The sequence below is a fragment of the Cavia porcellus genome, unplaced genomic scaffold (assembly GCF_034190915.1).
Source record: "Cavia porcellus strain 051 isolate PalLab524CR breed Dunkin Hartley unplaced genomic scaffold, mCavPor4.1 scaffold_2, whole genome shotgun sequence".
In the NCBI taxonomy this organism is placed as follows: domain Eukaryota; kingdom Metazoa; phylum Chordata; class Mammalia; order Rodentia; family Caviidae; genus Cavia; species Cavia porcellus.
The window spans coordinates 27,340,533-27,367,416 of NW_026947485.1; the positions used below are offsets into that span (position 1 = coordinate 27,340,533).

Below are 26,884 nucleotides of genomic sequence, written 5' to 3' on the forward strand. Positions count from 1 at the left end.
CATCTGTAACTCCAGCACTCAGGAGGCTGAAACGGGATTGCTGTGAGTTCAGCACCTCGAGTGCTTTTGACAGATGAACTACACAACAACAGTGCCATGACTGGAAAATGGCTGGAACCAAGGCCCAGAACGCAAGGGCAAGTTGTGGATATGTGTACTCGAGGTCTACTCACATTGAGGTAGCCAGAAGTCCACTGTCTCACCTACAGCCAGAGAAACTGAGGCCAAAGGCTGGCATGATTTACCAAGTCCATGTAAGTTATTCTCCAGTAATAAATTTCCCCAGGACCCAGGGATTAGAGGGAATGAACCAAACACAAAACTGGGATCTGTGGATGGGTTCGTTTTGTTTTGTTTTGAGATAGTCTCGCTGGGTAGCCAAGCTGGCCTCCAATGCATGGCAATCCTCCTGCCTTAGCCTCCCAAGTGCTGGGATTACAGGCATGTACCACCACACCTAGCAGTGGCTGTTATACTTAAGGTAGTGACTAAAGGCATCTGATGACAGACGAAAAGGTAGAAAATATTCTGTAAAATAGTACTAGATGTTAAGACCAAAGCATGAATCTGAGTCATTATGAGAAGTCTCAGTAAATGTCTTATCTTTTTTCTTTTAAAAAAAGAAAGTATTTAAGGTATCTTAGAGTGGTTTCCATGAAGAATGCTTAAAACCCAGAGAGCTCCTTCAAAGGAATCCATTAAGGTCTCTGGAAGGTTAATTCTAGTGAAAAAGTTCTGTGCCCAAAAATGCTAGATAAATGTTATATATCCACATGCTTGTTTTTTCAAGGATAGATGAAGTTTATTTTGAAATGTGTACACTTTTTACAGACAATAAGTCAATACTGAGGGTTTATTTCATTTCATTTTCTTTTTTCTTGGTTTTTTTTTCAGTGCTGTGGATCACATCTAGGACCTCATGCATGTAGTCAAGTGCTCTATCACTGAGCTACACCCCCAGCCCTAATAATCAGATCTCTGAAGGCTTAAATAACTTGGATACGGATAACATATCTAAATGACCTGAAATAAAAATGACTGACTACAACTCTACAGAGAACATGGGTAACAACAGCCCTTATCAATCCTGATGATGTTACAGGAGTCCGAAGTTGGGCAGATGATGGGTAAGAATTTATTACTCTGGCATGAAGTCAAAAGAATGCTAGCTTTCCTGACGCCCATCCCAGGATCGACAGTCATTCTTTGCCTCCCTTTCCCTGCAGCTCGCTTTTAGCTTTCAGCAATAGCACCAGGAACAGATAATTCACCTCAGGCACCTCAGGCACTTCTGTGCTTTTGTTTCGGACCTGGGGGATGAAGCCAGAGCTTTGGGTGCATTCCAAACACATGTTTTCCTGCCGAGCTACACACCCAGCTCACAACAGCTCGCTCCTGGGGCTGCATCCCCAGCCAACCAAACCCTGCCTCCCCTTTGCAGTTAACAGGATTCCTGAAGTCTTCCAAGGTGATGTCATCCCTGGGTCTGGCAGCAGCGTGAGCAGGCCTCATCATTCCCATGTTCCTGCTCAGAACAGGACAGAGTCTGCTCTTCACACGGACATCCTGGCAAGGGACTCAGATGCGCATCTCTGCCGCTTTACACAGCCTTCTGTGCTGTCATCTTACGTATGCTTCGTCTGCCAATTTCCTTTCTTCACAGTCACTTCAAGCATGATTTACAGGAAAGAACCGGAACTTTGGAGTCAGGAGATCTAGGGTGGAATCCCAGCTCTAGCAACTGAGCTCTGTGCCTAGAAGCAAGTTATTCCGCCTTCCTGGGCCTTAGCTCCCTCACAAGTAGAATACAGCTGTGCAGAGGAAACCAGATGTTGCACACAAATTACCTGGCACACAGTAGGTGCCCCACACACGCTCCTTTCCCACCCCCACCCGCCGTTATAGCTGCTGGCTTAACATTCTTTCTCTCCAGAATCTCTCTCCCATCGCCCCTCATGGGCCCCTCCCCCTATGCTTCCAAGTTGGCAAGGGCTACACCTGGATCATGAAGAGTGTTTTAAAACCTGTGTCAGAAAATGTGATTATAGAGCCCTGCCCAAATGTGGTTCTTGAAACAGAAATAATATGACTTCAAAACAGTTTTCAAAGACTGAGTAAGAAGAAATCCCAGGCTCCCCTACTTGTCCATTCTCCTCCCCCACTGGAAAGTGTCACCAGATTTTGCAATTACATTTTAAATCAGATAGACCAGTACTTTTCTAATGTGTGCTAGCACTGTAGGACAGAAGGGAATGCTTCTCTAGCAAAGAAAAGCAATCAAGGGACACAAAGATCCTAACAGCGTAGGTATGGGTGACTGCTTTCCTCTTGATGCCCCCAAAGAGCACTTAAAGTTCCCTGGTCAGAAAGGGAACTCGTGGAGACCTCCTAACTCCATTGTGTGAGAGTCCCAGAAGAAACCAGGAAGCCACACATATATGACCATAGTCTTTCAATGCCATAAACCCTGGGCAGTTACTTGAGAGGTATGTAACTGTTAAAAACTACAGTTGCCCAGTCTGTACAAAATCCACCCACCAAATTCATGATAAGTGTGTCTTATGGTATTTTATAAATTTTTAAACATAATTTTGTTTAATGACCACAGAGTTCATATTTTATATTTTATTAAAATATTGCAAAAGAGGAGATAAGCTACCATATGACTGACTTTTTGCTTAATTCATTTGGATAGGAACTTTCTATCTAAAAGGAAAAAAAGTGATAAAATAACACATGAAAATGTACATATGGTACTGTGTAAAGTGAAATACCATCTCACGTGGATTACTGCAATAACTTCTCAGCTGGGCTCCTGGCTTCTGTCCATTCAGTTTCTTCTCAACCCAGTGGCCAGAATGATCCTTCTAAAATGTCACTTGTCTGCTCAGCATTTCCTCAGGACTTCCCATCTCACTCCCGTAAGAGTGATAGTCTTTCCAATGGTCTTCGAGGTCCTGCTGGACTTGTTACTCTGCAGCCTCCCCATCCTTCCCTGACTTAGGTGACTCCAGACACCCTGGCCAACACGCCCAACCACCCTGCCCAGTGCCCTAAGCTCATTCCCACCTCCTTTTGGGTCCTGTCCAATGCCAGCTTCTCAGAATGCCTTCCCTGAACCTGCTGTGAACAATCACAGTCCCACCCCAGCACCTCCTTCCCTCTCCTTACATCTCCCTCCACGCCACTGAGCCCATCAACCTACAGCACATATTTAGTTACATATTTTGAGTCTTTCCCCACTAGGATGTACACAGCACTATGTCTCCTGCAGCACCCTAAGGACATAGAATATCACCTGGTGTATAGTACGTACTCAGTAAAACTACTTATTGACTGTTGAATAAACATAAATTAAAAATAGTGATGAGCTATCCTGGAATCAAATGTACTTACTGAAAGCCAAATAAGTCAGTGTGGAGCTCTCTTTACAATATCAAAGTTGAAAAATAGCTCTTCCTCTGAAGTCCCACAATTGCTATCTTCTTTATCAGAAAGTATGAACAGCCAGAGAGGGGTTGTGATTTTCTTGCTTCTGATACTAAGATTCAGAAATGCAAGACTGAGCCTTTCCACTGTGGCATTTTATAAGTCATATATTGAAGGAAGCGGGAATTTTCCTGAAATAACATCCTTTCACAGTGTTCCACCTTGAGGCTATGAACGGTCAAGGAATTCTAAAATACAGAATGTGTTCAGCACAACTGGCATTTAATAAACATTTGTTGGCTGGCAAAGGTTGCATCTGCCACCCTTTTAACAAAGGCCCAAGGGGAGGACCTTTAAACATGCGATGTGTCAAAACCCAAAATACCAAACAGAATTCCTGTTACCTCTCCAGAGAGTCTCTGACGAGCTGCTGCAAGTCCACCTCCTGCTTTCTCAGAGTTCCGAAGGAAGACTGGCTCTCCACCAGGCCTTTGCCTCCCACGTTCAGCTTGACCTTGCCCAGAGCGGTCTCAAGGCTCCCACTCACGTGGTTTTCAAACTTGCCCTCATACTTCACGAAGTCTGACTCCACGACCACTGGAATGAAAGGAGCACAGGAGCCTGAAGATAATACAGCCACTTTGTGTCCTTGGTCACCCAGCTTCCCACTCCTACAGAGCCTTGGGTTACACATGGCTGACAGCCAAATGAAAACAGAGAAAAAAAATGGAACACGCAGCCCATCCAAATATTGAGCACAGTCATGCCCCAGACTGCCAGGCCTCTGTCCATTGCTTTTATTGGCAGTACAAGCCTGTGGTCCTAGTGCTTGGAATGCTGAGGCAGGAGGATCGCTTGAGCCTGTAAGTTTAGACACACCTGGGCAACATAGAGAGACCACATTTCACAAACACTCCTGCTAGAAACTTCACGATTGCCTTTCCTTTGACCCTGGCCCAAGGCTCACCTCAACTTCTAGTTTCCCTTGTCAAAGGACTGAAAACGCACCAGCATCTGGAAACCTTGCCATCTATGCAATGCCCCAACAGCTGGATTTCTTTGACTCCAGTCAAGAAAACCCATTTTTTGGCCACCATTAATGAGCAATCTCATTATCTCTGCAATTTACATTCCCTTCACCCACTTAACCATACCAAGAATAGGAAGCTGAGAAAAAGCCTTTTCTAGCTAGTATCTAGTAGCAAACACTAAGAGATGCTTTGGGAATTAGGATGGAATGGATATTAAGAGCTTATGATTATTTCCCTACTCTGCTATCACTAAATGCGAGACCCCAGATAGCATTCATCTCCTGAATGTCAGACTTTCCTATGTCATTAGAGATTGTTAATGACACCTACCTAGCTGATGTGTTGCCGGGTACAGAGTTTGGTATACAGCAAGTGTTTAATCTACTGTGCTTGGCCCATAGCTGCACCCTTTTCTGACAAACAGCATAACTCTAGGTTTGGCAAAGCTCTACAAAAATTCTGTCTTCAGAATTTAGTTCTGGTCTCAGTCAGACTTATTACCACTGTGGAAACTCTGTCCCCAAATTTCAGTCATACTCCTTAGGGACAATCAAGACTTTGTGAACTCTCAAATGTCACCCTTTATCTTCAGTAACTGCAAGGGAGTCTGCATGATTTTTCAAGAAAGAAGCATTTCAACATCACAAAGCAGAGCAATTCTATTACTCAGGGGCCCTGGTCTAGTTTGTGAATTTTTCTCCTTTTTTCCTCATATTTAGTTATTTTACCATTCAGCAGGAGTTCTGCCAGGATATACATAAGTCTGGGAATAAGTTGAAATAAATTTCATATTGATTCATTCTCCCATTGTTTCGCAGCCCTGAAAAGCTCATTGAAATGACAACTGGCTTGTTCAGAAGAAAATTTGGAGACTATTTAGAGAGTCGAATGATGTCTTCTATCTCTTTTCTCCCTTAATAGAGATGGAATCACAAAATTAAGGAACTTTAGAGCCAAAAGAAGACTCAGACATTTCATCCAATAAAGAAATGATGATACTTTGACAAATCACCACATTCAGGAAAGTCAAATGATAATGACTACCAAGTCTGCAGTTTCCAATCTCTAGCCCAGACACTCTATTTCTAAGAATACATGTTAATGCAATTGTTACAAAAAAAAAAAAAAAAAAAAACCATGCCCCACCAAACTATTCTTTGCAGCCTTATTAAACAGTATATTCAAATTGTAGTGTTTCTGATTTTATTTTATTTTATTTTGGTACCGGGAATTGAACTCATGACCTAGCACTTGCCAGGCAGGCACTTATGTCACTGAGCTAAATCCCCAGCTCCCTAATTCTATTTTTTTTTTTAAATTAAAAGCAAAAGCCAAGCATTATTAGTAGCAAATTCCTATAATCCCAGCACTCAGGAGGCTAAAGTAAGAAAACTGATTGAACCCAGGAGTTCAAGAACAGCCTAGGCAACATAGTGAGACCCCTTATCTAAAATAAAGTTTTTTTTTTAATTTAAGCGGAAAGCCAGACATAGTGATGCATGGCTATAATCCCAGAACTTGGGAGGTTGAAGCAGGAGGATCTCCATGAGTTCAAGACCTGCTTGGGCTACATAGTAAGACCCTATCTCTAAATAAATAAATAAATAAATGTTAAAGAAATAAAGACTATAACCCAAGTGTTAATAAAAATTAATAAGTGCTGGCAGATTTTGTTGATTATTGTTCTTTTTCATCTCTTACTGTATTTTATAGAAACACGGAGAGGTAACACTTCATTAGGCGATTTCATCACTGTACCAAAATCATAGACTACACTTTCACAAGCTACAGCAGCATCACTAGGCAACATCATCTTAAGAAACCTCCACCTTTGCAGCCCATCCCTGTCTGGAATGCTATGCAGCGCACGGCTGCACTGCAGTCCATCTATGCCCAATCCATTTTTGCAGTCTGTCTGCTGCCAGCTTTCAAGCCTCCCACTTCATCTTCCTTTTTCACTTCACATTAGGACAAACTGAAAAGAAAGCCTGGATGCTCCCACTACTCATGCCAGTGAAAGTTAAACGACACAAACTTTAACCCAGTCGAGACAGGGATAATCACAGTAACAGACAGCTGTGCCTATCCGCTAATCCCTGTCGCTGTAGCCATTTTACAACAGCTTGGAAGCCTGCTTTGCATTCTCCAGAAAGCACAACTGAGTGAGTAATAACACTGCTCACACCCTCTTCATACTGATGGCATCATCCATCTCAACAGGGAACCAAATTCTGGGCACAGCAACCATTTCCACTTATGCTAAGGATCTACCAGGGGCATTTCTCCCCTATACCAGGGATCAAACCCATAGAGCTCTGACCTACATCTTAAACCTTTTTTATTTCTTTATTTTGAGACGAGTCTCCTTAAATAATCCAGATTTGCATTCAACTTTCAATCTTCCTGCCTCAGCCCCCTGAGTGGCTGGGATTACATATATACACCATCATGCCTAGCAATACTGACTTTTATACCAAGACAGAAAGACTACTTTCAAAAGATGAAGCTGTAACTTTTCACGTCAAGCATACAGAAGTTTCTTCATTTTTTTTAAAAAGACATATTTTAGAGACAGCATGAAAAGACAAAGAATTCATTAAAACCTATCACCTTGATTCTAGGCAACACATATCTAGAAGATCCACTTTCTGTTCCAGAACTCATTACAGAATATACACAAGGAAACATACCTGGACTCAGAAGCTGGTCCTCTGTGAGTACATCTCCAAGGGTGACAGACAAAAACTGGTACTTGGGTCTTTGCCAGCACCAATATCTCTTCTTTTTGGTAACCAGACTTAGAAGTTGTAACTTATCAGAGTCGTTCAAGTTTGACACTGAAATCAGGTTACCACCAGCATCAACTTCTTTAAGAAAATTCCTTGTTGCTTTGGCAAACATTTTGAGGCTCCTGATTACCTGAAAAAATTAAGTTATCCTAAAATCAAATATGAAGTTTTTCTTTTGAATCTTTATCTCTAAAATTACCATTTCTCTTTAATCTCAACAGTTCACATGAAAGAGTATCTTCTCTCTAGAAACCTCCTAATTTGAATTCAACTGATGAAATTAAATGAGATAGTAGAAAAGAATATGTGCATCCCTCAGAATAATTGGGTTATGCTGAATCTTAATGATTGACAAAAATAAAGATGCATTTCTTACTAAAGTGTGACTATGTATATTGTAGTCATTCACAAATTTGGCCCATAGAGAAAGCCACCATGTTGAATAATTCAGTCACTGTACAATAGCAAATAAAGGTCTGCAATTAAATGCAATGGCCCAACACTGATCCATGGCATATTCACTTACAACTTACCAGGTCAATTCATGGGGCTTTCGCCAACCATGAGGGCCCAGTGGTACAATCTTACCAAGCATCTGGAAGGTAGAGAGCTAAGGATATTTGTTGAACAACATACTGATTGTCACAGATTCAACTGGTCACAGACTGAAACTGTTTGAAAAAGAAGTTCCATCTGTACTAAATCCCTAGACTTTTTCTTGTCATTATTCCTAGATGATACAGTGTTACAATTGATTACAGAGCATTTGTGTTATATTAGGTATTATATTACATGGTAAGTAATTGACAAGTGATTTAAAGTACACACATTTGAAGATGTGCGTGGATTATATGCAAATGTTACATCACTATGTAATGGACTTGCACATCCAAGGAGTTTGGAATTTGTGCAGTGGGAAGGTGTATTCGAGAACCGATCCTTCAGCAGATATCAAGGGACAACACAGTTCTCTGAAAGGTCAAAGGAGTCTTTTCTCTACACTGTGTGACATTTCCTACTCTGAAATGAAAAGTAACTGGTAATTGATTACTTCTTAACCCAGAAGTAAAGGCACAGTCACACTTCAGCCGAAGGGAAAAGAGACACACTGAAAGGTTCAAAGGTACTCCAGTCGGTAGAAGAAATAAAGACTAATAAACGGCATTGGAAAAACAGGCAAACCATCTGGAAACCATACACAAGAGCAATGTTCTCAATGGATTAGAGGTTTCTCTGAGGAAAAATGAAACCATAAAAGTAAAAAAAAGAATCCAAAGAAATATTTGTACAACTGCAGGGTCAGAAAGGCTTTAGAAAGACAAATGGCAACCTGAGAAAATACTTTTGATGTTTTTCACAAAGAGCGAGAACTCTTTTTAAAAAAATCTTTTACAGCTAAGTTTTAGAACACTCCAGCAGAAACATGAGTCAAGTCATAAACAATTCATAATACACAAACTGCACACATCCAAAACATGCTTGCACATATACCTGTATTACCACATATATATAATAAAAATGATTACACAAAAGTACAAACTGAAATAACTTTTTAAAATAACTCTCCATGGTCAAGTTAAAATGTCTCGTGAAGAAGAGCTATTTATACTTGTCTTTGGTCGCTGGTGCTAGCATGCTTACCTGGTCACACAGCTTTCATGGAAGTTAAGAGGGAGAGTAATCTCAGACCTCAACTAGTTTAATTCTCTTTCTTCAACATGACTCTCTCTTAGGAGGTCAGAAAATATTCTCTTTACATAACTCTTCTATAAAGTACCTTTTCTTAGATTATGAAACAGTTGCTACCTGACTGCACCTTACTGATCTTAACAGTAAGATGGAACATTTAAGAGAGTCTAAAATGGTAAAGAAATTCCTTTCAGAAACCATGAACAGCAAAGAAGAGTCAGTGAATACATGCAAGTTCTTATCACTAATTCATCTCTCAGAACATTGAGTGTAAGAATCTCCCATTTAATTCACTGGTACACGCATTCATTTACCAAATCATTAGTGGAATCATTTATTAACTATTCTTGAGCACATACTATACATACTCAGGTACTGTGGTGAAGCACTTATAATATTTTTTTAAATATTAATTTTTTCCTTAATGAGCTACTAGTTTGGTGACCTAAATAAGAAATAGGTTTTGTGCTAGCTATTGGCCTAGATTGCTGTGGAATGGACCAGGAGAAAGGCACGTTGGTCCAACTGGAGAGCAGCACAGCCTCACAGCAGCTCGCATGCTTCCCAGTGGTTCCCAGTGGTTTCCAGGACACATCTGTAAGCCACATGAAGAAACCACAGCAGCAAGGCAGGCTTTGCAGGTGGGCACCACTGCAGAAGCAGAGCCTACAGGAGGTGGTGGAGGGACGGAGAAGACAAGGAAGGCAGGATGGGCTGTTGGCGAACTCCTGCTGGCCCCACGAACACTGCTGGATTGCAGTACTCAAATACCACTTCCTTGACTGCCCTGGAATGGACTGTCAAGCTTCGGGGTTCACTCTTGCATTGGAGCACAGGGTTGCATGGTCAGGAAGGGCCAGGGACGGGGCTAAGGAGACCTCTGGACAAAAGCCCGTGGGTCCCCTGCAGGGAGTCAAGGTGGCAGAACACAGGAGGACAGGACTAGAGGGCAGAGTGGCCAGACTGGTGAGTTAGTGAGACTTTTTAGAAATAAAGCAAGACATGAGAGGGAGAGAAAACAATTAGAAAATATCAAGAAATGCTCTAAACTCTGCCTGTGGAACCCCTAGGAGGGGTGAAGTCTGATGGGGTGAGGCGTGAGGACAGAGGAGAGCTCTAGGATGTCCGCCAGCAGTTCAGGTGTCAGGGAGGTAGACAGATGGAGAAGCCAGCACCAAAGAGGGATCCAGCAGAAGCGGACCGATGAGAACAGCAGGACAGTAATGCTGGGCTTGCCCCAGGGACAAGGCACAGGAGTTATTTTTCCAAACAGAAGGAAAGAACTTGTAACAAAAGTCTCCCAGGGACCTGTGGGAATTTACCCTGCAGGTCCAAGAGCCACAGCACAGTCTGCTTCAATCAAGTCTTGTTTCTAGGATCATCCATTTTATGGTTTCTACATTCTTTTCTGGGACGAGCTGAAAGGGAATAGCTGGCTTTCCTTCAGATCAAACGAGGTTTGCAGTTAAAAAGCAAAACAAACCAAAACCCATTCACCAAGGGTGCCAAAGAGTGACTGGTAATGATAGCAGGCATCCCAGAGGGAGTAGAGGGTGAAAAAGAGACTCTTGAATTAATTTTTAAAGGTTTTTTTTTCATCTAACATCAAAACACAGTCAACTTGCCTTCCTGACAGGGTAGGATGCTTAAGGGAGAATTACTAGTAGCAGCTATTGCTTTGTAGGTTTTATCAGAATCAGACTTATTCAATCATAAGACTCTGAAAATATTCTCATAGTGAAGTTGAAGCTAAAGGTTTCTCTTTCGTTATTATGAATGAATACATGATACACTTACAGAGTACAAATATCTAAACGATGTAGAAGGATATCTACTGGAAAATCCCATTCCTGCCCATGCCCTGCCTGCCTTCCCATTTATTCCTTTTCCTTTCAATTATGTTACCTTCATGTTGTTCTATACAAATGCAAGTTAACAGGCGTGTAATACTGTTCTGCACCTTGGCCTTTGTTACCTAATAAAATGTTCTAAAGGATCCCTCCATATTCCTATAGTCTTCTTTACAGAGCTACATAGTGCTCCCCCCAGTGGATACATCATTAGTTTCTAAATTCGTCTTAATTGCTCAGCCCTTGATTATTTCTACATTTTTGTTATTTACAAAAATACTACGAAGTATCCTCAGATGTAGGTCATCTCCGAGCATGAGCAGGTATGTCCAGAGAGCAGATTCCTATGAGAGGATTGCTAGATAGGTGGGTAAATGCATCTATAAGCAAACCTATGGTGCACGTGTTATTGTGTTTTTCTTTCAAGACAAAAGATGTTAATGTATGAGTTGTTTTTTTCCTAAACCAAAATCTCAGTATTCAGGTTTAATTGCAGGGTTGGCACTTTGTGATAATAAGTGGGATTTGGGTTACAGTTTGGAGACTCATCTCTAAAGGTTCACCACCACTGCTAAGAGTGGTACCTTTCTGCAGTATCCCCAGTAAAATATCAAGTACCAGTCTTAGTAACCATGCATTATCAAACTTCGGATCTTTGCCAGCCTGTTAGATGAGAAGTGGAATACTGGTGTAGAAGAATGTTAATACAAATGAAATCAAGCATCTGTCATATTGTTTAAAGACTTTTTTATATTTCCGTTTAAAAAAAAACATTGGTGGCTAGGCATGGTGTCACACACATATAATTGTAGCACTTATGAGGCCAGGGAGGAGGATCACCATGAGATCAAGGCCAGCTTGGGCTACATGATGAAAGCCTATCTAAAAAAAAAAAAAAAATGGTGTCCTCGGTTCATTTTTTATTGTTACTAATTTTCCTTTGCTCCTAGGAACTTTGATGTAATAAAGACATCAGCCAAAATACACACTGGAAATTTAATGCAACAGAGTTTCCCTGTGATGTCAGCAGGCAGGAGCAGCATTCTCAAACATGTAAAGAACTCATCTATCCAAGAAGATTAAATAACATGTGAAGGTCCGAATGAATGAAGGATCTCGAATCCTCACTGCCTGATACACACATAGTAATATTTCAGCTAACTGAAAGTCAGACTTGGATTCAAATTTCTACAATGCTCCCCCATTTGAAAGTAGACAAAAATGGCCACAGATAAGATCAAGCTCAAATAGCTCATCACTAAAAATGTGCAGTACTTCACAGGTGCCACACAGATCCTAGGCCAGTGATGATGAACCTTTAAGAGCTTCCAGTAATAAGAGCCAGCTGCAGCACACGTGCAACAGGTTTGCACTGTCTTAGGCTCTCATTTGAAGCTTTAAGCCAACAAGCCAGGCACATTGGTGTACACCTACAATTCCAGCATTTTAGAAGTTGAGGCAGGAGGATCAACAGTTTGAAACCAGTCTGAGCTATCAGCAAGTTCCAAAGCAGCCTGGACTACATAGTGAGACCCTGTCTAAAACTGTTAAAAGTGCTTATTCACTTGCCTATCTGGCTTCCCAGCTCAAAGCAGATTATACGTAAGAGAGCCACAGTGAAGGAGACAAGGCATCCTACAGCTTAAATCAGATTCCCAGGCAAGAGACCTGGAGAGAACAGACCAAGGTGGCAAGAGGACACTCAAAGCCAGCAAAACATACAGCCTAGCCGAGCTACTCACATGGAGAACAAAGAATCTTAAAATGAGCCGCCTAGCAGGAAGGTTGCAAGTTTAAGACCAGCTTGAACAACATAAAAAAAACTATCTCAAAATAAAAAATAGCGAAAAGCAGCCCCTAAGAGACAGTGGTAGTGATCCTTTCAGAGACAAGTGCTCAAACTGTAACCCTAAGCCCACTTATTTACTGCAAAGCGCCAACACTGCAATTTAACCTGAACACTGAGGTTTCAGTTTAGAAAAAACAACTCATACACTAACATCTTTTGTCTTAAGAGAAAAACAATGTTCCAATGAATGAGTGAAAACTTTATAAGGCTTCAAAGCCACATAATGGGGAATCATGATTACCACATACTTTTATATATTTGAATCATTTCTTACAATAGGGGAACTATTCGGTATTCATACACATGAGTTTGATTTATTTCACTTATGAGTATGGTCCCAAGCTGCGGCCATTTATTATAAATATCTCAATGTGATCCCTATTTATAGCTGAGTAGTACTCCATTGTATAAAAATACCACAACTTCTTTATCCATTCCTCAGCTGATGGACACTTAGGTTGTTTCCAAGATCTGGCAATTACAAATTGTGCTGCTATAAACATGGATGCATATATATCACCGTGGTATGATGCTTTCAGTTCTTCTGGGAATATGCCTAGAAGTGGGATAGCTGGAACAAATGGGACTTCCAATATAAGAACTATGGGAGTAATAAAACCCAAAATGTGTAAATGTTGTTGTAAAAAAGAGAGGAAAAGAAAGTGCTCTAAAGGATACAACTGCAAGTATGTTTAGGTGTGTTAAGATAGATGACCATATTACTAAGTTTTTTGTTGGACTGAACACAACTGCTTGCAGTCTCACTGTTTGAATGTCCACTTTGTAGGCTTTAATCCTATAACTTGAACAACTATTTCTAAGATGATAATATGTAATCTATTAACTAGTGATTTCTTACTGTTTTTTTTGAAATTCTGTATTACTTGTACCCTTATACTGTTTTGGTTTTTTTCCTCCTTTAAATAAAATTTTTGTAAAAAGAGGGAAAAACAACGTGTTTGCCATTGGTTTCTCACCACTTCCCTAAAGTAATGAAGTTGAGAGGCGACACCATGACCACTGTAGCCTGGTAAAACTAATTCAAAATCACAGAAACACTGAAGGGACTATATCCTTTGTTGCATCCCAAGCACATCTTCAGAACAGTTCCCACCCTGGGCTTCAACACTTCTGTGGAAGAATCTCAACTTCAAATGCCCTAGAAAAGCTCTTTCTGTGTGCCAGACATCAGGCTCATGCTTCCATTTCTTCATTTAAATTTTCACAACAAACCTAAGAAGCAGGTCTTGTTCACATGTGGAAACAAGTTTAAAGATATCAAGTAATTTGCCCAAAATCAAGAGAAAGACAAGGAGTCTCCCTGTAGCCTGGGAACCAGCCCGGTACTTTCAGCTGGGCTCTGACACTGCTGGGAGCCAGCTCTTGAGGATGTGAACATCACAGGACACAAACATCACACAAGGCCACTCAGTCTGTCACCGTGAATAAAGACAAAAATGAAGCCACCGTATCATCATGTCTAAACAGACCAAGCACATTGTCCAAGCCTCAAAGATGATCAAATACCACGTCCTTTCCAGTCTACTAATGAGCAACTGCTGCTTCTTGACCAAGCACAGCTGAGTCTCACACTGACCTTTGTCTACTGTTAACATATGAAGGTTCAAGACAATGGAATTTCCTCTACTTCTGGACAATCTATTCCAGAGCAAGGTCCCATTTCCCTAAATACTCTCTCCTAAATCACCTACAAGGTAACCCCTGCCGAGAGGAGCAATGAACTCAACCTGTCCAATTCTTGGTGGTCTCTGACTGGAGGGCCTTCCCTGTCACCTAAAGAGTTTGTGATCAGCCAATATTCCACCTGAGAGCCACCCAACTCCTGAGCTGGTGCCCTTGACCCATCTCCTCTGCTGATCCCTGTTCAGCTTTTTCTTTTTTAATTTTGGTTACATAGAATTCATTCTGTAAAGTCAACAACGTGTGCTTAAAAGGGTAAACTTGTTACAGTGTTATGGTGAAAACCAACAAAAATTATTGCCAGAAAATGCTTATTATTTCTTCACTCTGGGGAAATGAGACATTGTTATATTTGTGTATCTGTCTCATTGCTAAAATTAGCATGATTTGAATTATTTTGTTTTCAAAATAACAAAGTGAAATGCAGTGTATTAAATAAAACAGAGCTGTGAAACTATCTTCTGGCGTGTGCAATCCAGTACTGGAGCTCATATTCCTAAAATAAAAATCAGTGTGAGAAACAGAGAAACAAATGATGGTCACAAGGCAGATAAGAGCTTGATGATGGAGGCTGAGGAGGTAGCAAATGCTTTGAAGAAATGAAGCGAGTAACAGAGGACAAAGCCTGACCAAGAACACAGAAGTGGGCTGAGGGTAGATCAGTGGTAGAAACCTTGCTCACCATGTGTGAAGTCCTGGGGTTGGATCCCCAACACTGGCAGGAGAAACAGACTCGATTTCTCTTGGCATTTTTCAATTGGAAGACCTTGGTGGTGGTGCATTTTGAAGACAATTCATTTTACTCTACATTTACTCAGCTGCTTCTTCAACCCCAGTGGTTCCTAGACACACACACACACACACACACACACACACACACACACACTGTTCCTTCAGGCTCTCAATGAGAAGTTGCTTGGTTTATTCCGTCTACAGCAAAAACCTAAAAGCTGGTCTTTGCCTCTCAGGCGCAAATGGTTCAAACATCCCCCGTTAAGGCCAAAGCAAGCCCCACGAGAGATGAACAAAGCCATCCTAGGCCTGGCTGGGAACACCCAAGCAGGGGTGGCCTCCACCCCAAGCTTGAGTCCACTGTCATCCTGGCCAAGGCGACGGGGAATCGCTCCAGGCCGAGCACCCCACTCGGGATATGCTCGCCCCTAGGCCGGGAAAGCCCGCGCCTCACCCCGGGGGGACATGGGAAAGACAGCGATGGAGGGAGGAAGGGGTCGGGAGAAAGAGGCGCCGGCGGCGTTGCGACGTCCAAGGGAAGGAAACGGCTGCGACCCGGAGCGCAAGGGGCTGGGGGGTGGGGGGAAACCAGGCGGGGGATGGAGACTGGGGCCGGGAACGCGGGGACCGGGCGCGACGGGCGGACCGCCGACCGCAGGAGGGAGACAGGGAGGGTGTCCCGGGATCCAGCGCCGCGCGGACTCGGCCGCCCGGCCGGGACACCGAGCTGACGAGAGAGGAGCAGGTGCCGAGGCCCCGGCTCGCGCCCGCCGCGCACTTACCGCGCGCCGCCACTCGGTCCCGCGCAGGCGCGCACTCCGGTCCGCGCCGGCCCGGTCGGTGGAGCCGCGCGCCGCGTCCACGCGACACTGAGGGAGCGGGGAGCGCGTCCACCCGACCCGTGCTCCGTCCCCGCCCGGGAGCCGCGGGTGGGCGTGGCCTCGAGGGGCGTGGTCTGTGGGGAGGGCGTGTTCTTTAGGGGCGTGGTCTGTCGGAGTGGGCGTGGTCTTTAGAAGGCGTGGTCGGTCGGAAGTGGGCGTGGTCGGTCGGGAGAGGGCGTGGCCGCAGGCACTGGGTTACAGCAGCCGGAGGTCCTGGGAGAAGCCCAGGAGGCCTGCGGGAGCTTGAGCCTAACTTGCCTAACTTTGCGTGACACCTCAGAGCTGCGTCGCCCACGGCCTGCGGCTGGGCTTTGGGGGCCCAGAGGCTGGAGTTCGGCCTCTTGTCCACCTGCAGGGGCTGCGGGCGGTGCGTCATCGTGGAGCCACTCCTGCCACCACCAGCAGGGTGTGAACAACTGGCCCACAGGTCACTTGGGAAAGTCCCTGGCCGCCTTGGCGCGTGGGCACCCATAGTGCTGGCGCAAGATGCGGCGGGATGATGTGGCTATGACCTTGTAAATGTACTCTGAGTTCCTTAAAGGCTAGGTGCTCAGTAAGTGCTGAAGGAGGGAAGTTAGTGCTCAACAATTGCTCACCGCTTGACTGACTTGAGTATTATTATATTCTCTGGGTCAGTATCCATGGATGGTTCCTTGTGCAGTCAACACGAGAAAATAACATTTCTGCCCTCTGAGAACGTATTTTTGAAGAAGCGGGGAAAAGGGGGTCCAGTGAGGACCAAACTGAGCTTTTTCCCTGACTCCTAACTGCAGTTTCCAGCCTTTCCTGCTTTGTGTTTCTCTTTTGCTCTTCTCACCATGTGCGGAACTGTGTGTAACGCTAATTTCATAGATCGTCCTTCTCTTCCCTGAATTGCCAGCTTCATAAGGATAAGGACGGTGGTCTGCTCTGTTCATTATAGCAGTTCAGGGCTTGGAATTTATGGCATGATAGGTAAATAACTGTTGAAGGAAAGCATGAATCCTCTTTATTTCTTCAACTAGATCGTGGGATCTTCTGCATCTTTGCAATGCTTGGTACAAAGTAAGTGCACAACTACTGGTTTAAATTGTTGGATGAAAGAGCAACTAGAAAGGGCTGGAACTGTGGTGCTTTTGGATCTTTTGCCTTCCCAATGCGATTAGGATGGAAAGGAGAATCATTATCCCAGCCTGGACAAAAGACTTTTCATCTATGTTATGGGCTCTCTCTCTTCATGAAAGCATCCTTGCATATGCTTCAGTTTGAGTGTATCCTCTCTCCCTGTGCTCCTGTGTTGGAAGGTAACTCCGCAACTCGGTGTTGTCCAGAGGTAGGATCTTGAAGAGGTGGTCACAAGGACTTTGCCCTCATAAGTGGATGCATGTTACTACCTGGGGGATGGGTTAGTTATCACAGGAAATGATTTTTGATAAAAGGATGAGTCACCACCCTCATCTCTCTCCCTCTCATCTCCTGTCTCCACCTTCCACCATGGGATGATGAACAAGAAGAACCTCTCCATGCACTATTGGATCTGGGACCTCTCAGCATCGACAGTGGTAAGAAATCAATCTTTACAAATTACATAGTCTCCAGACTTTCATTCTAGCAGCATGAAATGGAGTAAGATGACTCCGGCTTTTCAGACACTATTGACTCCTGGCCCAAGGCATTAAGAATGTAAGCATCGTACGCCACCAGTCCAGGAGGCTCCAGCCTCCTGTCTCAGCAGGTTACCACTTATAATTGAGGTGGCATGAGCTTTTTTGGTGCAGTGGTTCCTCCGTGGCTTCAAATTCTTTCACTCTGTCTTTTTGGATTCCTTGTAGTTAACTGCCTGAAGGAAATAGTATTAGTAGCTCATGTGTTTGTAGTACTTTCATATACTGTCACCAAGGATGGTTCTGAATATATTATACAAGCAACCGAGTCGTTTAATCTTCACAACAAATTGGGAGTTCAAGTTAAATGAGGCACAAACTGGAAAATTTACCCAGCTGGGAAGAGACAGCCAAGAACTTAACCCAAGGCATTTGTTCACCATCTGAGTTTTTAACCCACCATAGGATACAGATTCTGAAGAGCAGAAAATAGGAGACACAGTAGGAGCCACCCCATCCTGCAGTGTTTGAACTCACCCTGTGGTTTGGGAGGAAGGAAGAGAGGGACCTCGTTGAAGGGCATTGCCCTGCCGCCACATCCAATTGCTTTCTCTGTCTTAGGCTATGGCTTGGAAGAGTCTACAGCCGTGATTTTGTAATAGTTGTGCTTATTATTGTTAGAGTACTTGAAGGTTTTAGACAAACCAATACAAGATGAGAATTTTAGCCAAACTAGAAAAAAAAAAAGCAAATAAAAACAAAATGTCAAGCTGGGCATGTTTACACACATGTAATCCTAGAACTGTAATCCTAGAACTTGGGGAGGGGAGGCCCAAGGCAGGAGATTTGCAGGTTCAAGCCAGCCTGGGCAGCTCAGGGATTTAGCCAGACCCTGTCTCAAAGTCAAAAGTAAAAAGAAAGACTATGAATACACATAGGTCAGTGGTAGATCTGGGTTCACTCTCCAGAAAAGAATGAAGAGGTTGGGGAGAAAGACATCAAACCCCATCTTTTCCATCATAGGGAGATTCCCTTAAGAAAATGGAGTATGGTAACAATTGCACAGAACATGAATTAGGGTGATTATAAAGAAGGCAAGTATGAATTTTCTTTTCAAAAGATTCATTATATAAACTATTTTGCAAATTGTAGAACTTCTAAAGCTCATCTGTAGCTGTTGGGCATTCCCTCTTTTATCTCCAGATTTTCACTGAGGAAATTATATATAAAGGGCAGCAAAAGAAACGATAGAGCTCATAAATGGGCTGTATTTCATAAATTAACACATGAGTAAGCCAGCACTGCGTGCCTGCCAGAAATACTGCCTACTTTTTGGAAACCACCCTTGGAGACCTGGCCTTCATATGAACAAATCCTGGGAGGGGGAAATCATGGGCTTTGATGAGTCATATTGACGTGGTTCCAATCTACCACTTACAAGCCTAGTGACCTTCAGCTAACTGTGGCCCATTTAAAAATTAAAGTATTATCAAGAGATTATGTAAAGTACTCAGCACATCATAAGACTTGATAAAAGTTTCCTTGCACCCGTATTTATAGCAACACAGTTTGTAATTGCTAAATCTTGGAAACAACTGAAATATCCATCAAGTAAGGAATGGATTAAAAAAGTGTTTTTTTAATTTTATTTAAAGAAAGACTAAGCAAGACAGAAAATAGTTAGAAATAATACATACATTCAGAGAAAAAAATAAACAGTAAGAAATCACACGTTGATGTTTACATATTGTTGTTTTACAAAAAGTTGTTCAAGGTACAAGCGTGGAATATGTAAAGTGGGAATTCAAACAGCGAGACCACAAACAGTTCTGTTCAACTGTCCAACAAAAACTTAGTAACATGGTTGTCAATCCTATACACTTAAACATACATACAGTTATCTATATCTTCATTTATGTTTAGATTAAACAAACTAAAGCAGGTTAAAATCATTCTGAACAAAGAATAATAATATTGCTGAATTTCACATCATGATACTGTGTGATCAGCACTGGGTACTGTAGTCCCTTTTTTAAAAATTTAATTTAAAGAAAGACTAAACCAAACAGAAAATGGGTAGAAATAATACATAATTTCAAAGAAAAAATAAACAGTAAGAAATCAATAGTTGATGATTACAGATTGTCTTCTTACAAATAGTTATTCAAGATACTAAAGTAGAATATATAAAGTGGGGATTCAAACAGTGAGATTGCAATCAGTTCTGTTCAACTATCCAACAAAAACTTAGAAATATGGTTATCAATCCTATACACTTAAACATACATGCAGTTATCCATATCTTCAATTATGTTGACATTGAATAAACCCAAGCAGGCTAATATCACTTTGAACAAAGAATAATACTATTGCTGGGTTTCACATTATGACACTCCAGGACCACCACTGGGTATTTTAGTGCTTTATCTTTAAAGTATCTGTTCATTTCATCATGTGTCATAAGATCAGTTCTCATAAACTGTTTATAGATTCTACACATGCATGAGTCTTAACATGTATTTCTATCCTTTCTATATTAGAGGGAGAAACAAAACAAAGCATAGCAAAACAAAACATATTCCTATAAACACATGAAATGAAAAAAACATATAAGACCATTGTACAAAGAGTTCTACCATGGTTCCTGTGTTGTCTCTTGTTATCTCCAACAGAACTGGCTATATCATCAGGCATAGTATAATTAAATATATCAGTACATAACAGTATTAATAAAAACACAACGGCAGTTATGAAACCAGAATGTGTATCGTAAAGTCTTGTCATCTTCAGTGTAGTTGCCTATACTCTCAGACTTGATACTATCAATCATATCAGTTTTGAGTAAAATTTTCTCTGCCTCATTTCTGTTATGCTCTTGTTTGCCATCTGTTGTTTGCTTATCTTCTATATTCTGTGTTTTGCTCCATTCACTGAGGCCTCTCTGCCACTGTTCCTGGAATCCTAGTACTTGTCTCTCTAGAATGACCTGCAGTATTCTCTGTAGACTTGGATTGGTGTTTGCAAATTTCCCAAGTTCCTCTTTGTCTTGGAAGCATCTTGTTTCTCCATTAATTTCTAGAGACAGTTTAGCAGGGTATATCAATCTGGGATGGAGGTTATTTTCTTTCAGGGCTTGGAATATTTCGCTCCATGCTCTTCTTGACTTGATGGTTTGTGTTGAGAAGTCTGCCATTATTCTGATGGGCCTTCCTCTTTAGGTTATCTGTTTCTTGTCTCTAACAGGTTTTAATATTTTGTTCTTATACTGAATTTCTGGGGTCTTGATTATTATATGCCTGCATGTAGCTCTGTTTTGGCTGTAGGTGGCTGGAGTTCTGTATGCCTCATATATCAGAATATCATTTCCTTCTCCTATGTTTGGGAAGTTTTCCTTAATTATTTCTGTGAATAACCTTTGTAGTTCCTTTGTTTGTACTCTAGTTTCTTCATTCACATTCTTTATTCTCAAGTTATAGATCCTTTTGTCATCTTCTAGCCTTTGTATTGTTACTGCTTGTTTTCTTGTTATTTTAAAAAAGTTTGTCATCTTCTAGCCTTTGTATTGTTACTGCTTGTTTTCTTGTTATTTTAAAAAAGTTTTCCCTTTCATATTCCCACATTGCAAAATTGTCCTCCAGTTTGTATAATCTATCCTTAGTTTCTTTCAAGCTGATTTGCCATCTTTCCATAGAGTTTTTAATTTCCTGGTGATCTCTTTGAATCTGCTTCATGTGTTCTATATTTTTTATATTCTTCATCAAATGGTTTTCTTCTTTGAGTTTCTTCCGTCTGTGTCTGCTTGAGGGGTGCTTAGTATCTCTTTAATTAATTTTCTTATATCTTGCTTTATTTGGCTAAATATTTCACTTTTGAACTCGTCTATGAGGTCCCGAATATATCTCTTTATGTCCACTGGCACTGTGTCTGATATTGCATATTTGCTGTTCTCGTTCTCCTTTTGTATTTACCTGTCCTCAGTCAATGTTCTCAGGGTTGGGACCTGGGGACTTTTTGTTGTTGTTTCCTCTTCCCATCTTTTTTGCTTCCTCCAAGATGTCCCAGTTGAACAATTTCTTCCTATTTCACAATAGGTCCCTTTCTTTGTTGGTTTCAATTCTTCTGAAGCACACTGGCTAGATGACCCTTCCCACCGCAGTGTGCTAGTGAGCTGCAGATAGGGACAGCATATGCTGACCCCTCTCCTTGAGATAAGTCAAGTGCTGTGGCCTGCACTGTATTACTTTGCGTCATCTCCCCTCTGGGGGGGGTGGTTGGAGCACGGCGGCGGCGGCAGCAGATTTTATGCTGCCTACCCCCTGGGTTGGGATTGTGGCAGGGTCAGGGGTGGGAGTAGCTGGTGCGCACCCAGTGCTTCTTGGGCCCACGGCGACAGGTCTCGCCGGTGGCCTGGAGGCCACAGCTGGAATGCAGCAGTGTGGGGATCAGTCAAGTTGCTGTGATGTGCACTGCATTTCTTTGCACTGCCTCCCCATCCTGGTCAGTCAAGCTGCTGTGGCTTGCACTGTCAGTCAAACTTCTGAGATTTCACTGGGTTAATGTGGTTAGTGTGTGCCACCGCTGTAGAGACTTGATTTCGGATAACCTATTGGGTCTCAGCCAGGTCTCATGACCCAGGGCTAGCTCACTCCACCAATCTCGTTCCGGAAGGGAGCAAATGACTGAAGTCACTGCTGCCCCTTGTACATGCCAGTCCTGCCCAGTCCCAGAATGTCTTCCACTGGAGCCCTCCTATTTATGGAATGGCTGCACTCCCGTCACTTACTACAGGTCAAAGTAGGCACCCTGCCAACTCAGCTCTCCCTTTGGCTCGCCGGCCCCTGAATTCAATGTCAAAGCAGTAGAACCTCAGACAGCTTGGCAAGTCATGGCAGGACCTTGGCAAATCACCTTAATTTCTTCTTGGGATGAGAGAATTCATCTCCCTTTGTTTGGGGCTCCCCACTCTGTATTATGTTGAATTCTAAGTTGACTATCTCAGAGAGCCTCTATAGCCAGTTGTTATCTATCCACCATCTTGCTCCTCCCCCCCCAAAAAATGTTTTTTTTTTAAAAATACAGTGGGGTACTATTCATCCATAAAGAAGGATAAACTTGAGACATTTCTAGGTAAATGGATGAACCTTGAAACCATACTCTTAAGTAAAATAAATTGGACACAAATGTGTAGATGTCCAATCGTTTCTCTGGTATGAGATACTGAATGTGTAAATAAGGACCAAAGTGTATAAAAGGTGTTGTGAAATAGGAGGAAATTGTTCAAAAGAAAGGGGAGCTGGGTGGGGGAAAAGGAATGGAAAAGATTAAAAAAAAAAGGGACCATACTCTTACGTGAAATAAATCAGACACACATTGTTTCTCAAACATAAGGACCAAAATGTATAACTGATCCTGGGAAATAGGGAAAAAAAGTATTCTATTTGAGGTAAAAAAGGGGTAGGAGAGGGGAAAAGGAAGGAGGGGAAAATTTATACTTGCCTTCTTTATAATCACTCTAATTTATGTTCTGTGGGGTTGTTTCCATAGAAAAAGAGAATACAAAAAAGAAAACAGTAACAAAGATTCTGTAAATAAGGGAATGAGGTTGAAGAGAGGAGAAGGGAATGGGAAAAAAAGAATCAAGAAATATGCCAGGCACAAACTTCATCAAATGAATGTGATCATTATATGTATCTAAAATGTACTAATAAAATTAATCAAAAAAGACTTAGTTTCCTTGCCTTTATTAATCACTTTTCAGTTAAAGTTGCCTCTAAATTAAGACTATACTGCCAATTACTATTGTTAAGTAAAATGTTTTATGCAAAATCAGATATGGTCCATTCAGAATGCAGTGTTCCAAGTGTCCTACCCACCTCTTGTTCAATTCTAAGGTGCAGGTACAGATAAAAGAATTAACATTTATTTGTGTAATTGTCAGAATTAAAAGTCTCAGTGCAAACATTATTGGGCAAATAACTCTGAAGGAATTTGCTGCCCCAGTTATCAACTGCTGCTTAACAAACCACCCCAGAACTTGGTAGCTGGAGACAATTGTTTCCTTATTGCTACCAGTTTTTCAGGCAAGGACTTCAGGGCAAGCATCACCTGGACTGTTTTTCATTTCCACACATATTAACTGATGTCACGCAGGAATGTGTCCGGCGAAGATGGATGGCCTGGTCTACAAGGTCTCAGATGGCTTCACCGATGTCACAGTCCATTCACATATGAGTTTTGGCAGAATACAAACCTTCAGGCTGTCAACAAGCCAGTGTGGTTGGTGTCTTGCAGGGATCACAGGAAGTCCAGGCTTGGCTGGGGCTATCAGAACCCCTCCGCATGCCTCCCTTCACAGTGGCTTTCGGAGAGCACACTTACATGGAGGCCTGGGCTCCAAAAGGCTCCAGAGCCAAGGCCTGTGACAGCCCATGACGATCCAGAATGTAACTTTTACAGCATTTTATTGTTGAGGCAGGCTCAGATTCAAAGGACTAATACACCACACCTCTCAATGAGAGAAACAGCAAAGAATTTCCTGATCTATCACAATTTTTTGTATGTAAAAAGACACTGGCAATATACCCATGTTTATAGCAGCACAATTTGTAATAGCAAAATCTTTGAAACAGCCCAAATACCCATCAACTGTTGAATGGGTAAAGAAGAAGATGTTTTGGTTTTTTTTTTTAAAATAGTGGAGTACTCTTCTGCCATAAAAATGAATAAACGAGACATTGCTAGGTAAATTGATGCACCTTGAAATCATACTCTTAAGGGAAATAAATTGAACATGTGTTTAAATATCACATAGCTTCCCTGGTGGGAGAAACAAAAAGGATAAATAAGGACCAAAATGTATAATGGATATTGGGAAACAGAAAAAAAATGTTCAAATGGGAAGAGGAACAAGAAACAGAGAAGGGAGGAAAGAAAAGGAAAAGAAAACAGAATAGAAGGGAAAAATGGAAGCAGCTTTGGTAAATAAGGAGGGGTAGAGGGGGTGTAGGGAGGAGAGGAGTTTGGGGAAAAAGAATCAAAATATTGTGTACAAATTTCCTATGATGAATGTGGTCATTACATATGTCTAAAATGTACCAATAAAATTAATTTTTAAAAATCACAAAAAGACAATGGCATTAAATAAAGTTAGTAAAAACTCATATTCTTTGTCCACTGTTCCTAAAGAAACAAATATCACTGTCAGCATTAATTAAGGAAACTTGTAAGCAGCTGTCGTGGTGTATGCTGATGATGTCAGCACTTGAGAGGCCGCAGCAGGAAGATTGTGAGTTTGAGGGCAGCCTGGGTTATATATAGAAAAAGAAAAAATAAAGAAAAATTTGTAATGAAGCCTGGTAGACTTCCACCCACTTGTCAGATTTATAAAAAGTATGCAGAATAATGAAATTCAGCTCTGTGAAAGCTTTTCTCATATCAACATAAATATTATTTTCAGACCGAGTCATTACGTTGCCTATATAGCCCAAGATGGCCACAACTTCCGATCTGCCCGCTCATCCTCTCAAGTAGCTGAGTGTCTTCTGTGCCTGCTCTTCTTCTTCTTCTTCTTCTTCTTCTTCTTCTTCTTCTTCTTCTTCTTCTTCTTCTCCTCCTCCTCCTCTTCCCCCTCCTCTCCCTTCCTCTTCCTCTTGATCCTCCTCTTCCTCTTCCTCTTCTTCTTCTACCAGGAATTGAACTCACAACCTCACAGTTGCCAGGCAGGTATTATGTCACTGAGCTATATCCTCAACCTCTTATTATTCTTAACTATTTTCCAGCATCCAAGTTTTCTATGTCCATCATAGAGAAAGGCAAAAATCTGTTTATCCAACATCTTGTTAATATGTATCAGGTTTCTACTATAGGCTCTGAGAGAAATTGAAGGTCACTCCACTCACCTTAGTTATTAGTTTGGAGTCATGTAACAAAACAAACAAACAAGTTTATTAATATAGATATTGCAGATTGCAGAGGGGAAATCTCAGTGAAAAGTAACTCGAGAAGTGACTTAAAAGTCTGGCTTATGCAGCATCTTCATCTCTTTGATGAAGAACAGTAAATAGGGAGAAAAAAATGAAAGAAAGGCAGTTTTAGGGTTCTAACTGTGCAAAGCTTTCAGAACTGTAGACTATGGGAGGAAATAAACTTGCAGCAAAAAGTTTGCTTGCACATTCCTCTGATGCTGCTTCTGCGCTGTTGAGAGTCCAGAGTGGCTTCCAGGAAAGGAGAACTTACATCCTGTCTTTAAGAAAGGCAGTGAGGAGGGAGAGCTCCTGCTGTTTGCCTATGTACATTACCTATGTAGCTCAAAAATGTCCCAGAGTCATACTGCACAGTAACATATTCTAGTTTCTTTCTCTGCCAACTGTGGTCCAGGCTCTATGTCCATGGAGCTGTGTCGTCCAGCAGGGCGGCAGTAGAGGAACGGTACAGATGAGGGTGAGAAACACTACACTGAGGTATCAGGAATAGCAGGAAAGGACAGGAAATGTGTTGCAGAAGCAAAGGTAGCTGTCACTATAAGTAAGGTTGGGAAAACTAACAGAGGAACAAACTCGTGAGTTATAACGACACAAATGTAATAGTAGCTCCTGCTTTACTCAGTGAACAATCTGAGGGAGTTGCAAGTTGTAGGAGCGAGGGAAGGGATAGTGGAGGTGCTGTCATCTACACCCCAAGCTATTGAGGCTGCTCTGGCTTGGACATCCCCACCAGGGGACCAGGGAGAACCCAGGAACTGCTCCCTGGGAGATTTTTATGGAGCTGGCACTTTTATGTTTCTTCTTTAGCTGGAAATCAGTTACATGGTCCTTCTTAATTGCAATGTATAATCTTTGTGCACAGGAAAAGAGGAATTGGGGTTCCCAACTCAGTAGAGAGCTCTGCTAAAAAATGCTTTTAGAGGACAAACAGGTGCTGGCCAATTCAGAGCTTTTATCCCAACCAGGGCATCTCAGCTAGCTGACCTGATTTAGTTTAAATAATATATTTTTCAGGTTGTATAAGCATTTTGTTAGGAAATCTTTCCTAATCCTCCATCTGGTTGAAAGGATATCTAAGAATGCAAGGAGACACTGGAGGCAGAGAGGGTAAAAGGTGGGTGTTTTCACCTGTAACACTTCACTACCAATAAAACTTCTTAGCTGAGTTCTAATTGGAGGGGGAGCCTGGGAATTGTATACACATTTTTGGTTGGGAAAGTCCTTACAAAGCTAATTGCAGTGGAAAAAGCAATTTGGCATGAACAAATTATCTTGGCATCTGACTCCTTCCTGACTGATTGCTGCAAGCAACAGCCCAGTACAGTAGGTTTGTTGGAAGAGAGCAGCAACCTGTATAAAGGAAGAGAA

At 41.9% G+C, this 26,884-nt stretch overlaps 1 protein-coding gene across 3 annotated transcripts in view; it reads right to left on the reverse strand.

Annotated features, from left to right (window-relative positions):
- The window catches only part of Gsdme (gasdermin E), a 61,167-nt gene extending 45,165 nt beyond the window's left edge, over positions 1–16,002 (reverse strand). Inside the window, exons 1-3 of one of the 3 annotated variants that reach the window (XM_003467909.5) lie at positions 15,853–16,002; positions 7,151–7,379; positions 3,834–4,026 (exon numbers count right to left, since the gene is read on the reverse strand). In XM_003467909.5, coding sequence (XP_003467957.1) covers positions 3,834–4,026; positions 7,151–7,361 — 404 coding nt within the window. In that variant the 5' untranslated portion in view covers positions 7,362–7,379; positions 15,853–16,002. Of the gene's footprint in view, positions 1–3,833; positions 4,027–7,150; positions 7,380–15,020; positions 15,821–15,852 lie in introns of those variants that run through there. The other 2 variants (XM_063239548.1, XM_005002834.4) reach the window with 2 other exon arrangements.
- Positions 16,003–26,884: the final 10,882 nt, after the last annotated feature.